This window comes from Cupressus sempervirens, chromosome 9, assembly GCF_028749045.1.
Source record: "Cupressus sempervirens isolate cs-2001-9-10 chromosome 9, ASM2874904v1, whole genome shotgun sequence".
NCBI lineage: Eukaryota > Viridiplantae > Streptophyta > Pinopsida > Cupressales > Cupressaceae > Cupressus > Cupressus sempervirens.
This window is the reverse complement of record NC_143126.1, coordinates 521,245,549-521,261,611: the sequence shown is the minus strand read 5'-3', so window position 1 is coordinate 521,261,611 and position 16,063 is coordinate 521,245,549. Positions and strand designations below refer to the sequence as shown.

The window sequence follows — 16,063 nt, the reverse complement described above, 5'->3', positions numbered from 1 at the left end:
ACTGCTTCATCCGGTGCAAAATTTTCTTCACCTCTTCACTATAGGTAGTAGCTGAACTTAAAATAGGATCAAGTTGACCACTCAAGCTCTCCAACTCCTTTTGAGCTTCACCTCTTTGCTTGTGAAGTCTTTGACAGAATAAGAATAATTTGATACTTTAATAAGTAAACAACTAACCTACATCATTAGGCATTGACTTGCTTTCCTTCAATAGATCTGTCAATTTGTTTGGATCTACAGTAACCTCTTCCATCAATTTACCTATCATCTTCTTTTCCAAGTTTTCTTCTACAATATTCATTGTTGCAATCTGCAAGTTTGGGCCTTGATCAAGGTATCCATCTGATGAATTATTGAATCATCTTTATTATTTGCTACATGGGTACTAACTCGGCTAGAACATTTCTAGCTTGTGTCAAGACTCTTGCCTTCTTCTTATGTCTCCTCTTGTCTCGTTCAACCTTCTTTAATTGTTCTGACTATTTCATCGGTGCCTTAGGTTTCAATTTGGTAATGTCCATTGTTGTGCGGCCACTGGACCTTCTTCTTCTATTTCCTCCTCTTTCTCTAGGTTTGTCTCTTCTTCTCACTTAACTCTCTGAGGCTCAACTTCCTTTTTATATTATGTTCTTCTTCTATCTGTTTCCAACTGTTTTTCCTTCAGACTCTATGACTCCTTCCTTCTTAGACACCAATTCTTCTGTATGTTCCATAGGAGATGGTGAAGGAGAATATTTATGACCTATGATGTCTACTATCTCAACCTCAACTCCACCGATTTGTCGGAACTCGATCTTTTGTTCCTCAATATATTCCACTTGTTTAGGGACATCAAGAACATCCCCAATTATTTGATCAATTATAAGTGTGATCTACCTCAATAGGTGCATTAGATCATTTAGATGTAGTTATGTAGTTTGCTGTTCCTTTGCTCGTGTTGCATCCTTCTTTATCTTAAAGATCTTCTCTCATGTCTCAACAATATCATTGTGTAGATTCTCTGTATCACCAATCAAAATCCTAGTTTCTCTATTCTTTATTCCAAATTGTTTCTACCTTTATTTTGGCATCTTCAATGCTTAGCTCGGGCTACACTTGAATCAGTGCTTTCTCCATGATTTCTCTATTGAAGTGCAGGGTTGTGACCCATCTGGCATCTATCAACTAATATATGATTCAATGAGAATGAAAGAAAATGAAAGAATGTATCTCCAAAGGTGTTCAGCTAAATTTGTAAAGATGATGCACAATGTCATCATCAATTTTCTTCTTATCTTCATCACGACCCAAGTTGTATCTTCTACCAACTGAAGCTAGTCCACCTCATTCCAAAATACCTTTTACACTATCATCAATAGTAGGGGCCTTCTTTGTCGTTCCTCTCTCTATCAGTTTTGAAGCTTCCCTATCTGACTTTGTCCTTTCTGCTTCATCCTCTACAAATTCCTTTTGATCATGCTTCCCCTATGTGTATTTCCTCTTCCATGTGTGTGTTTCTTTCTTCTTTGCAGATTTACTCTTTGCTTTGGTTTCCTTTGCTACTGGTTTTCTTTTTTTACTTTTCAGCCTTTTGTATGTTGAAAGCATGTTTGTTGATTGGGTCAAATTTCTACTGTAATAGTACCGGAGCCTGCTTCACCACCACTAAGCTTATGATCTAGATTTGCTAACATTCTCCTCATTTTCCTTTTAGTAACTGATTTCTTTAGTTCCTTAAGAATGCTAGCAAATGCCTCTTCATATGTACTAGATCTCTGTCTTTTTGTCCAAAGGATTTGACAGTAATTCATTTGCAAGTTGGCTTACACAATCACTCTCTACTTCATATCCCATTGGTGGAAGCCAATGTGTTCTAGGTTTAACTGCCTGCATAATGCATGAATCTGTGTCTACTAGAAAACAAATATTTTTGTACTTTTCCACTATGTTAGTCAGACTTCTTTCTCATTTATGCATCTCGGCTTGAAAATCTTTGAAATAACCCCACATAACATTGTTAACGTTTTCTCATAATTCCTTTATGAATTTACCTATCTGAGTCACTACCAATTTGTCCTTTGTCCATGTAACTTTACCTCTAGCAAGGAAGAAGTTTTGGATATAGAAAAATACACATACCAACAGGGCACTATACTCGAGTGACTGTTTCTTATCTCTCTTTATTATCTCCATGTTCCCCAAAAGTTGGCTCCTTAGCATTTCACATAGATCATAGACATCTTCTTTTACAACCTGATGTGCAGCATGTATAGCACCATTGGGCACATTATTTGTATGACATGACTGACATACCCTATAACCTATCACCATTGATGCGAAGCAAACTTCCTTGTCTTCAATATCATCTATCGACATAGCGCTGCCATCATACTTGGATTCGATTAGCTTGGTAACCAAGTTTGTTGCCACCATTCTCATTGTACATTCTTCACCTTATGCTCAAAAACCTGTAACTCTATGAATTAGTGCTCCGGAAATTCTGCGTAGTTTGTCCAGCCACATAAACTAATCATGACTATTCTTAACACGTAATAAATCCAATCTAAATGGAACTCAGTGGGAATGTCCACCCCATATGTTAATCCCTTCAATTGTAGATGCTTATGTTCATCTTTCGACATTCCCCTAGGCGCGTATCATCATATTCTTCCTTGATTACTACCAATTTTTCAATTTCGCATGGATATAGGACCAAACATCTTCAATCAACAACACTCTCAGTGGGATGGTGGATAGGACACCTGACATATCAGCTTTTGTCACTTTAGTTGAGCAGAGTTTAAAAACGGGTCAAAAGATCTCAAAGTTGTTAACTAGAAAAGGAGAATCGATGTTCTTTGCCATTTGAATCAACTGCAACAGCACACAAATATAACAACAAACCAAACTAATAACTCGCAATACACCAATTATGGTTCATGAAAACTTGATAGCAATTCACCTCAATGATCTCAATTCAAACACAAAAGTTGCTCTATAGTGCTCAAGACAACTCTCGAATGCTCAAATGAAAGCAAAGGTGCAAAATGAAATGGCGTTCCTCTATTTATCATTGAGAAATAGACGTTGCACACTCCAACAGTAATAGTACCTTTACCAAACGGTAGAAATAGTGCATTGTCATTGGTTAACGAATGTTCATAGGTTGATACTCATTAATGGTTATATTTGATATCAAATAGATGCACATCATGAAATATTTTGTGCGGTCATCATAGAACTACTCACAATCCTCCAAGTCTTTAGAGAAAGCAGAATCGTACGAATTTACACCATAATCTATATAGATAGATCTTGCCACTTTTCAATGAAGAGGATCCGTAAATGATTTGTCTATGAGTGTTCCCCCTAAGCAAATACTATGCTTAGTTTGAAGATGAATACTTAGTACAAGAGGATGGAGAATTTCCTTTAGGTGACTTGACTTGTCCTAGTTGCTCTTCTTTCTTCACTCAAGTCTTCTTCATCTCACTTCTTACTTTGTCAAAATTCACAATCGGTTAGGAGATAGGTTCCTAGATTCGTAATCTCTAGCAAGGCAACCGACATTACGACATTAGAAACAAGCCATACAAGTTGACCGCCATGGTCCAACATTTCCTCTTGGGGTTCTCATCCTGCAATTTGTTGTTAGATGACCATAGTTACCACATATTGAGCATGTAAAATTGAATTGTCGCTCACTTCTATAAGAATTAACTGGTTGGACTGGTGACCTAAGAGCTTTCATTTTAGATCTACATTCTTCAACTTTGTGCCCATATTTATTACACGTACAATAGTATCCATTAAAACTAACACCATTGGATCTACTGCTAGGTCTAGATCTACATTCACAAGCAGTATGACCATACTTAGGGAAATTATAGCCACGACCCTCAAATGAAAAAAGTTTCTTCACCAGTTTTCTCCTACACACATTTGCAATATGACCAAGCTTACCACAGATTGTGCCCTTACTTCACCAATCATAATACTTGACCATCCAGACTTAGTTTCCATCGATGACAACTAAGCTGCCAACAATCTCTCCATCATAATTGTAACATCTCCATTTTTAGCAGGTTTTTGCAGTTGGCTAGGTCAGTTCATCATTGCAGCCCTCGTGAGCTAATAGGGATATTTGAGGATCTTAGTTGTGGACTTGCTATTTTTAGTAAGTCTATTTTGGACAATTGCCATATTTGGTAGTGCAGTTGGTGGGATAGACAGTTGATCATCATTTGCATTGGATGGAGTTATTTAATGGATGGGTTCATACTTATTAATTAATTAATGAAGCTTCATTATTATAAATGCACTTTATGTTATTTAATGTTATAAAACGAAATTGTGAAGATGAAGTTTCTAAAGTGAAAAATGTGAAGAAACAGCTAAATGCCAAATGTTAAAAATATGAGCTCATTTGTGAGAGAAAGGCATGGAATTGTCTATTTGTTTTTATTGTCTTTTGTGAGGGTTTCTGAGTTTCGTGATCTCAATTCCCTTGCTGAGGTATAAGGGTTTGATTTGAGGTTTCTGAAGATTGAGTTGTTTTCCAATCTACTGCTGAGGTATAGTAGAATTGGAATTGGAGTTTTGTGAATCAATTTAGAGTCTTCAATTATTATCATTATTGTTTCTTGGAAGGCAATTGTTCTAAGAATTTGAGGATTAGTCCTATCTGCACATTTGGTTGTATAGCTCAGTTATTTAGCATTTGTATTGAAGCTGAGGATCAAGTATTTGGACGCCAAGATCCTTGTGGACTGGAGTAGGTTGTTTATGCATTGTTCGTGGTTAAAGATCTGAACTCAAGCGCCTAACCACCCAGTCCCAGGCGTTGGATCTTCTGAAGTATTTGGCAGGAATTATATCCCATCGGGCTGTTTGACCCTTTCCTGGGCAGGACGTTACTCTTGCATTTCTGAATGTATGCATCTGCAGAATTTGGTGCTTAGCTACTCAAGATTGGACGCCCATATGATGAATTTTGGGCGGCATTATTGAGCCCTGAGGTTGTACTGATTCAGCCCTGCCTATTACAGCTGACAGCACCATTTTGTTCCCTGTGCCGGCGTTTGTCTACAAGCTGCCAAGCAACATAAGCAGGTCCAGTCATTAAATGCTGCATTTAGCATTTTGATCGCAGCCATCCATCACATTTTGGTGTGAGCCTGGCCAGTCGAGTGTGTGTCTATTATTGACGAATTGGAGATGTGGAGAGCAGATTGCATTGAAGCAAGATCATGTCCCTGTTGTAGATTGAGCATGGTGTTGTCCAGGTTTATTTGCATTATTGCAATCCTCGTGTTCAGTTGTTATAACAGTAGGTAGTCAATAAACTTCAAAGCTTAGGTAATGAATATTTCATTCAGTTTAAGCTCATAGCTAGTTGGAAATTTCACCGTCCAAATAATTATTAGTAAATCTTCAATTACATGGGCAATCTTCTTTGGTAATGGCATCATCAGGGGCTGGATATTGATTTAATAATGCTAGTCTTGAGTTGATATTTCAAAGTCCAAGAGTCATTTCAAAAACATTTGGAAATTCATATTGCTAGCAACCTCAATAGTGTGTGTCAGCTAAATTCATCACAGTGGTATCAGAGCGGTTTCCTGCCAGCCTGTAGGAAATGGACTCAGAAATATTGTGATCAGTGCATCATTCAAAGATTGTCAAAATTTTATTGAATGTTTTATTATTCAGCACGATGGCTCAGAGGTTTATTTTGGGTAGACATTATACCCACATAGTTTGCACTTCACCTCCTAGGCATGGAGAACCTGATATTCATATTGGTACTATGGGCGACAGCGGTGCTGGTAGTCCAGATGGTTCAGCTGATACAGGTTTTAGAGATGCTGGGATTGGTTCTGAGGTGGATAGAGAAGCTCAGGAGACATTACAAGATCTTGTGCATGGTCAGCACCATGTTGTCGAGGTGCTGCAGCACCTTTCTGACACACTGCAGCAGATTCCACTCCCTAGAGCTCGGAGTAGGGAGCGAGGTACTCGTGATGCTTTTGTCACTTCACACAAGTCCTGAGTGGATGACAGGTTCAGAGATGGTGACATGATTAGAATAGAGGATCAAGACTAGATAGCTGACAGGGTCGACAAGACCAGACAAACAGGCACATATGATACACCACAGAGGCCCACATTTCTGAGACTTGAGATAGATGCGGTCGGGAGACTGAGGTCGTACCTTTTGCAGCTGATGTGGAAGCACATTTTGTTGAGTGGAATGCTACGCCACAGGAAATCAAGCAGCACCTGAATTTTGATAGATCCCTGACGCAGAAGCAGGAGCATTCTAAAGGGAGGCCTGCACCTGACTAATTTACATGAGGTGGCCAGCAAGATGACTTTGGAGCACTTCGATGGCAGTGGTAGAGTGACAGCTTGAGCTTGGGTCCATAAGCTTGACACATATTTGGCATTGCGTTTGATCACTGAGGAGGACGCTATCAGATTTGAAGTGTTACACTTGGACGGAGTAGCCCATGACTAGTGGTACCATTGCTTGGTCTCCTTGCGACATGACCAGCTTACTTCCTATCAAGAGTTTGTAGATTGATCGATTGAGAGATTTGATAGGATGGATCCTGAAGTGTATTTCAAAGAGTTGGCTTAGTTGAGGCAGTTTGGAGGCTTAGAGGCTTACATCAATGAGTTCCAGATGCTCTCAGTGATGGTTTATGACCTACCTGAGTGGAGCCGAGTGATGTTATTTATGGACGGATTGATCGAGCCATTCCATGGGTGGGTTAAGTTATTGGACCCATTTACTCTATAGGAAAGCTAGGGAACTAGAGTCATCTTCTCGAGGCAAGTTTGCTTCGAAGTCTTGTGCCCCTCTACCTTTTTATGGGGAGCACCCACCCGTGACTAAGAGAAGGGGAAGTTAGCTGGGAGGATTGATGATGTTTCTTGAGAAGACCTAGGGAGGAGACACTTTTGCTTTTGGTAGTTAGGGTAGTTTTATCAAGGTCTTGTGCAGATCTAAGCGAGGAAGATCAGTACTATAATTTTCAACAACGCCACTTTTGTATTTACGCTTTCCTCCTCCTATTTTTCTCAAAATGTTATTAGATAATGTTAGAAATAGATTTTTCAAGTGTTGGGTTGCTTCAACACTGCACTCTGATTATAAGGAAGTCGGCCTTCTCCAAAGACACAACCTCACTTGTCAAGATCCCACACTTGGAGGTTATTTCCATGTTTCACAAGGTTGCTTAGGGGTTAAATGCCAAGCAAGTCTGCAAACTTTTGTTACAACTTTTGGCATACCCAATGGAACTATCCTTCAAGCCAATCAAACAAAGTCACTAGTCAGACAATGTTAATTTCATTCACTGAGAATTTGAGTGTTATTCTCAATAAAAACAGCCTTTGGAGGCAGGCCATTCAAACATCATGGAAACCTACTGGTTCAAGCAATCTAAGTGCTGGTCTGTACAAAAAGCAAATCTGATCTTCCATGTTTATCAAGCTTCCTGTGAGATTGTAATATATTTGAATGCTTAATCATAGATACATTATGTAGAAATGCATTTTATTCCCTGTCACATCATGATATCATATTATTCCCTGCCCTAACTGATAGCATATTATTCCCTGCCATATCATGATAACGGTGCCCCTGCACCCTCCTACTATCCACATCATCTTGAACCACAATCTGCTCTTGGTTAATATTCCTTTGCACCATCAAGTAGACAACCAATTCTTCCCACTTGCAGATGAGATTTATAAGTTCATAGAAATGATATACGACCTAGGGTAAAAGTTTACAAGCCTAGGTATGGTTGTCGCTGAAGTTTCCAACCCACCCCAACCTTAAATTATATAGGATACAGTAAGTTAAAAATCCTTTTTGTTGAACTAGACTAGACACTTGAATGAAATTAAGTGGCAGCAAGGGTTTGATATTCAGTAAGAAGAGATGACATATGAGGTGTATCTCCTATACATGGAGGCAAAACAAGGAATGAGGAAGAGCTTGCAAGGCAAATGGCTGCGAAACTGCAGTAAATGAAACTTTTGTTGGCCCAAATGCAAATGTTAGAAGCCCAATCAGCCCCTCTTCCTAAATGTGTCATCTTGTGTTTTAAAAGACCTTCACCATTACAAAAGACTACACAAGTACAAGAGACCCACTCACATATCACATTGCCAAATCCATCATCCCAAAAACAAAACCCTAAATGCAAATTCCCTAGCTTCAAAAAGAGTGAGCCTCCCAAATCCATTCCAAGCTCCAAAGGCCCTAAGCCCACTATTGAAACTCTTTTGTCCCATGTGCAAAAAAACTCACATGTTAATCTCTCTATGCATGATAAAATTTCACTCCTTAGGAGCAGACCTATTGTATTGAGTGTTGATAGTTCTTGTTAACTCCCGATGTTGCCCTTGGGAGGCAGCAGCCTCTATGGGAAATCCAATAAGTAGGGGACACTTATTGCACCTCGCTAGATGACCTCCAAGATTTGAGAAGTCTGCTCTTTGTTGAGAGGAGCGGAAAAGGGTACAAAGAGATTTTAACGGGAACTAATGTGATGCGCCAAACTTCTGACCGAGCACACAGACTACCTTGGTATGAGGTATCATGGAAGCATAGAGGAGGTTGATGAAGATGACAACTTTATGAATGAGTTTGATGTTGTTTGCTCATCCATTGATATTGAAACATCATCTACAAACTCGAAATATTGTGAGCTGCAGCAACAACCCATAAAGATCCATGTCCCACCACCCATACCATAAGAGCCAGCCCCTACTAACAACCATCAGGATGGCTTACGGTGCACAATAGCTAGGTCAAAGCTGATCCCTTAGACCCAACACCATCAAGAGGATGTGCTATAAAGCATCTAGATTTGCAAGAAGTTTGCAAGGCACCCTTGGTCGTGCTTGCTCTAGAGCATGAAGATGAACATCGACTGGAGCAAGTTTATCTTGCTCAAAGCAAGTGTTGGAGAGCTTCTTTGTTCTTGGCATTTGGAGGACATTCCAATAGTAAGTGGTATGTCTGACATTCTTACTACCCTACTAGTTGTTTGCATGCATGAAGAAAGCCATAAGCCAATTAGAAAGGGTGGCGACCTCAAAAAAAAATTAATGACTTTGATTAATTTCTTGCTTGTAGATCTCTAAATATAGTAGATTAGTTGTTCTTTGCTTTCCAAGAAGGGTATGTGTACTAGTTATCTCCCTTCTAGAGATGGAACAATTTTGATCTTTTGCCAGGGTGTAGAAGTTAGAAAAGAAAGGAGGAACCTCAAAGAAGATATAAAGAAGGTTGCATTCAAAGAAACCTATTTGTTGATGATCCCTTCCAAGCTCCTTACGCAATGAATGCTTAAGACCACTAGTCACCATGCTTAATAAGCAAGCATCCTGTAGAAATCACCGAAACCGCTACAATTTTATGCCTCCCTTAGCTCATCTTGAATGACTGATTTGAGATACCCCAAATGGATAGCTTCACCTCTGTCAAAAAGCCCAAGGCTTTAAACCCCACCCACATGCTTGAGTAGTTTTCTTAGCGATTTCCACCTTTATTTGCAAGCATATTGGGCATCGTAGAGACCCTATTTTGCTATCCTTGATAGGGGTTGGTGGTCATCGTCAAGCAAACAATCAAGTGGTCACACAAGGTTGAAGAGCGTCTTCCCAATCTCTAATGGAACACAGTTGATCGAGCGTCGAATACATGTTTTAGTCCCTTCAATCTTCATAAGAGGATATCACACATGTTGGAAAAAGGACTTTGAATGTTGAAGAGACATCTTTTGGGTCTCTTCGACACTGATCAATCACAATACAAGTATGTTGGTGGGTACCCATCAAGCATCAAGGAGAGCTTTTGGTCTCCATGATCTCCAATAAGATTCTTTTCCCCACAATTTACAAAGGATTTAAATGTCAGGATGACCCTTTTGCGGTCTCTTCAACACCCAAGAAAAGCACAAACGATGGACTTAGCAATTATGACAAGCTGGTCATTGACTAGAGAGACGATTTTTTTTTCTCTCAATTCCTTGATGAACTCGGTGCTTTTTATAGGTACTTCTCCAAGGATGTTGGCCATTTGTTTTCACACAAGGATCTTCACCAATGGCTCATGTGAAAGGACAATTTGAAAGCCATTCAAAGAGTGATTATCGACCAGTAGGTCAAAATTGAATGCTCACTAGTTAACAACCCTAATTGAATTCGACTCTCCTTCAATCAGTTCAGGGCATTGCCTTTACTCCCACAAGCTCTGTATAGGCAATCCAAGACATTTTCCATGCCTATTGATGACTTCCAGGCTGCCTTCCTCTAACAAAAGAACCACCACCCCCTGTCATGCTACATGTTGTCTAGTTGCAAGAGTTTCTTCTTTCATCAATCACAGGGATGCATTCATTGTGACTGCTCTCTGGTCACTTCCAAAGATCAACGTACATGACAAAAATCAGAATCTTGATCTGATCAACAGATTAGTTTCCTCTACAACCTAGCCCTAGTCTGGCTAGGGTCTATACTTACAGCATTGTAATCTAACTTATGCTTGAAGTATAGAGGCAATTTTGTAGCATATTTTGAGGGTCTTCTTCCTATTTCTGATATAGAGCTTCCATGCCTATTGATGACTTCCAGGCAGCCTTCCTCTAACAGAAGAACCACCACCCCATGTCATGCTACATGTTGTCTGGTTGCAAGAGTTTCTTCTTTAATGGATCACAGGGATGCATTCATTGTGACTGCTCTCTGGTCACTTCCAAAGATCAACATACATGACAGAGATCAGATTCTTGATCTGATCAACAGATTAGTTTCCTCTACAACCTAGCCCTAGTCTGGCTAGGGTCTATACTTCAGTGTTGTAATGTGACTTATGCTTAACCTATAGAGGCAATTTTGTAGCATATTTTGAGGGTCTTCTTCCTATTTCTAATATAGAGATTCATGTTTTTTATAACTGTAATCATCGCCTTGCCATTTTTCTCTTTTAAAGTCCAAGTATCTTGAGCAAATTTTCATCCATTCTTGTCTGGACGTATTTTCTCTCTTTCCATGTTGTATGACAGTGTTGCTATACTGAAAAGAACTTGTTTGTGAACTTGGGTTCCTTGCAACATCTCATTGAGTTCAAATCATTGTATGATCATGGGAGTCTGATAAATCCAAAAACTGTGGAAGATTGGGATGTTTTATTAATCTCTTATGTAGTTCCACACATGGAATATCAATATTCTAATTATAATCTAGTCGTCAACCCTTTTAGATTTTTGCTTTCCTCCTTCCTTTTTCCTCAAAAAGCTGTTAGATTAGATTAGAAGTAGGCTTTTCAAGTGTTGGGTTGGCCAAAAACTGCACCCTAATTGAAAAGGAAGTTGGCCTTCTCAGGAATTCAACCTCACTTGTCAAGGTGTCACACTTTTCACAAGGTTATTCGGGGGTCAAATGACAAACAAGGGTGAAAACATTTGTGACAACAGTAATTTTTCATGGCTTGGAAAAAAAACAGGAAGAAGTAGCTTTCCGTCACTCCCACCCTTGTTGGATGATGCTTGCTCATGAAGGAAACATAGATTTGATTCCCTTTGGATCTCCCACAAGGCTGATTCCATAAATATGAGATTTGGTGGAGATGCCCATGGCAACCCACAAAACCAGGAGCAGGAATGATTTTTCGTTTCCACGCGGATATTTTGTCAAAGGTGTCTAGTTTTTTTACCACTCAAGAATGAACAACAAAGTGGAAGCTCTATTGCTGTTAGAAGGTTTACGAGTGTCTGTAGCTTCTGGTCGGAAGAAGTTGCAGGTTCAAAAAAAATTCTCTTGCTGGTGTTAATGGCCTGGTCAAACATCAGATTAGTTGAAGATTGAGTATAATTGATAAGGCAAGAAATTGATGTAATTCTTTTGATCATGTTCATATCAGCCATTATTTTCGTGAATCCAACTTGTTTGTTAACAAGTTAGCCAATGAAGTCGCCAATCAATGCCCTTTCTCCTCCAAACTCAGCTCTTGCCCAAAGACTGGGGTGTCATTAAATATGATTTGCCACAAAATTGTGTAAGTTAAGGATGACATTTTCCCTAACTTCAGGTCCCTGTCCTGGTGGTATTCAGCCTAATTTTGGTGGGCTTTGCTGCACCTTCTGTTTGCTTGGGATCAGTAATAATTTGTTAACTTTCATTTTGTGTGTAATCCTTGTACTTTTTTTATTCTTCTATTATGGTGGAAAGCCCCCTAGAGAACAAAAATAAAATTATTTACAGGTTGAAAAGAATTGTTTTCTATATATATGTTTATAAGGCTCTGGAAAAAAAATTAATTACATTATATTCAACGATAGAGATAAGCAAACGATAGACACAAGTATATGTGGAGTTTATATCTAGTAAATTAATTGGTGCGTGATGCCTTGGAAGTTTGAAAAGAGTGTACACGTCCTCAAACCACTTTCCAGAATTATAGATCCTAATACAGTTTGCGCCGTTAGCTTACTGAATTCTGTCGACTTGTCGCTATACATCTCTAGAGAGAACTAATAAAACACAACGTATCCTGCCAAAAGTGCGTATGACAATCAATTTAGGACAAGCTACCTTGTCAAACGTGCGTAATGCAATCAATCCTTAAAAAGCTGGCATGTTTCTGCTGGAAAAACAAAGAAGAAGCGGGTTGAAACTATATTCTATAGATATCCTGAAGTTGACAACCAGAGGCCTCGCATCTACTCATCATGTAGATCACTGCAGCTAATTCTTATTAGTTCGTTCCTACTAGAAGGAATTTGCACTAACTAATTACATAAGAATGGAATATGCATCCGGATATCACGAACCAGATGTTGAAGCCTAGGTATTTTCATGGAACTAGAGATCTAAAATGAAAATATGAAAAGCTCAATCAAATGTGAAATCATAATTGCTCTTTTGAAACTAAAATAATTAAAAACCAAGTAACAGTATTTCATGTCATACCCGGCATTGAAAATTATAGGTGGAAGAAGGTAAATAAAGAACAACTCTTCACTGAACACCAATATATGAGAACTTTTTCCTCGACTGAAAAGCAATACAATTATTCCAGTACAGACGCCCTGAAAAACATTAAAAGAATAGAACATGGTTATTTCCGCTTTCCTAGTGAGAAATAACAAATCAACTTAGAATACAGATCAATACTTACAAGAATAACAGCCGTGATAGACTCGTTCATCCATCGATTCTCCTCAAGAAGATGACCAATTACAATGCAAGCACAAAGAAGAGTAACCATTAAAGTAATTGCGACCACTGAAGAATGATCTGATGTACTGCCCAACCCCATCCTCACCAAAAGCGAACGCAGCGGCCCCATGTGATCAACCACAGAGGGGTCAACTGGAACCCCCATTCCTCTCCACCACAATAATCAATTTCGAGTTCAACTCTGGATCAAACCCACATCAATCAGCTTAGCAAAATCCTATTCGAATGAAACCCACAATAATACCTAGGAAAATTCCTCAAATGAAACAACGCCAACTAGCATGGGAAAATTGTTTTGCAATCAAACCCACGTCCAGAAGTTTGGCAAAATGTTTTGCAAAACAAAGGCACATGAATTGAGAACCTATTCAGAAATGCATGTAACTCACTCCGGCACACCCACCTAAATAAAGACAAATAGCTGATTTGTTGGATTCGGGAAATTTAGTGCAGGAGAAGGCAAATTAAAAGAACCAATTGTAGAAAGACGTTCTGCAATAAAAACTAAACGTACGGGCACCCATAGGTTGGCGCCTAACGCCAAACGGAGGCCCGACTTGGGTTACATGGGTTTGTCACAGAAGATTTTGCATTCCTATATTGAACTCCTGGAATATGCTTGGGTAATTTTTACAGTTTCTCTTATTCGGCAATTAGGTCAATTAAGGTTTCTAGAAATTGAAAATACTCACAATACTTTAAATTTTTTATTTATTTATTTTTTAAGGTTTTCGATGCGAGTCCCGTGATAGACCTTTTTATCTTCGCCCCATGCCAAGACCTCTTTGTCTGATTTGACATCCAAGCAATTTCGATTGAATGGAAATCTGCTTCGGGATTACTTTGCAATTTAATAACGACTTGAATTCCCATGGATTAAATCGGCATTAGTTGCTTGGGAACGATCAGCCCATCGTGCTTCAGGTGTGTTTTCTTATGTGAAAATGTTTATTTATTCATTTATCTAAAATATCTTAGGATTTTGTTTTCACAAGATTGGTTTAGGAAACATATAAGAAAGAGTTTTAGAATTTAGATTAGGATGGATTATCAAGATAGTTTGTGAATTTTATTACAATAAATTAATAAATTATTAGTTTGAAACTATTGTATTTGATGCACTTTTATTTTGTAATTTGTTTATCTACTTAGAACATTTTATTATTCATTTATTTTATTTTTTGAAATATAAAGTTTTTATATTTATTATATTTAAAATAATTTAGAACATTTTATTATTCATTTATTTTATTTTTTGAAATATAAAGTTTTTATATTTATTATATTTAAAATAATTTAACACAATATATATTGACAATTTGAGTGGTTGTTTTGTGGTGCAACTTTTTCTTTTATTTGTTTGTGTAATCAAAATAATTTATTATTCAATTACTTTTTGTAACTATAAAGTTTTCGTCTATATTATATTTGGAAGAACTAATCTTTCATATAAATATATTTACCTTTATTTGTTTGTCCAATCAAAACAATTTATTATTCAAATTTTTTTTTCAACTATCAATATATTTACCTTTATTATTTTCTGCCTTTGGCAGGATACTAATGGAATCACCAAGTTCCATATTAGTTCAAGTAAATAAACTAAAAATTTCATGCATATGCTAATGTTTGCAAAAGGTTTATAAATTTGCATAATTTTTTGAAATTGAAAAATACATTTTTTCCCAATTTCTATTGGTTCATGATGAAAAAGGCAATGAATAAATTCAATTTTCTTCAAGAAAAATACAACTATTTTTCCCATCAACTCTATTAATGCATGCATTAATTGCAACTTTTTCTTTTCCACATTTTGACAAGTGGATAAACTTTTCAAAAAAAAAATCATTTTTCTTACATCTATTAATGAATGCATTAATTTCAATCTTATCTTTTTCACATTTGTCATGGCTTATGTCATCTTTAATACAAATCTTAATATTTTTCAATATAGTTTTATTTGATTTTTAATATTTTATATTATTATGTTCAATTTTCTATTTTACTTTTTCAATTATTGATTGTCAAGTACAATATTTATATAGATATTTAATCACAATAATTTAATATAAATATATTAGATTTTATGTTATTCATAATTATTTATTTATTAAAGTTTATTTAAGAACATTATAAAAAAAATTTAAAACCAAAATCAAATACGATATCTATATATGAATAAAATATCAAGAGAGTTCTTTTAGACAAATCTTAATATTTTTCAATATAGTTTTATTTGATTTTTAATATTTTATATTATTATGTTCAATTTTCTATTTTACTTTTTCAATTATTCATTGTGTAGAATATTTATATAAATATTTAATCACAATAATTTAATATAAATATATTAGATTTTATTTTATTCATAATTATTTATTTATTAAAGTTTATTTAAGAACATTATAAAAACTTTAGGAATTAAGCTATTACATTCTAATATCTTTTATTTTATATAATTTACAACTAAGTTTTATTCTATATTATAATATTATAGATTACATTACATTACATATATTATATTTTTTATTTTTTTATTTCTCGAAATGATTACTGATCCTTATAGTTTTGCATGGCTTCTCAACCCAACTAGTTTTCTAGCATAAACAAAAGATAGCAAGATGAAGCTCAAAAAATATGTTATCTCATCTTCTTCACGATGTCATCTGATTTTAATTTAGCATGATACTATAATGTTTATTTATATATTATTTTACTGCTTTAATTAATATATATCATTGCAGTTATATCATTTAATAATATACTAACTATACTCTGTAATTTAATTGAGTTTAGTACTATAATATTATATTTCTCATTA

The 16,063-nt window shown here is 36.6% G+C and overlaps 1 protein-coding gene across 2 annotated transcripts in view; it reads right to left on the bottom strand.

The window, feature by feature from the left end:
• LOC149539640 (sodium/hydrogen exchanger 1-like) overlaps window positions 1–13,857 on the bottom strand; it is a 111,292-nt gene extending 97,435 nt beyond the window's left edge. The window contains exons 1-3 of one of the 2 annotated variants that reach the window (XM_089800875.1): window positions 13,646–13,857; window positions 13,181–13,423; window positions 12,973–13,091 (exon numbers count right to left, since the gene is read on the bottom strand). In XM_089800875.1, coding sequence (XP_089657001.1) covers window positions 12,973–13,091; window positions 13,181–13,387 — 326 coding nt within the window. In that variant the 5' untranslated portion in view covers window positions 13,388–13,423; window positions 13,646–13,857. Of the gene's footprint in view, window positions 1–12,972; window positions 13,092–13,180 lie in introns of both variants that reach the window. The other variant, XM_089800876.1, reaches the window with a different exon arrangement.
• Between the last annotated feature and the right edge of the window lie 2,206 nt (window positions 13,858–16,063).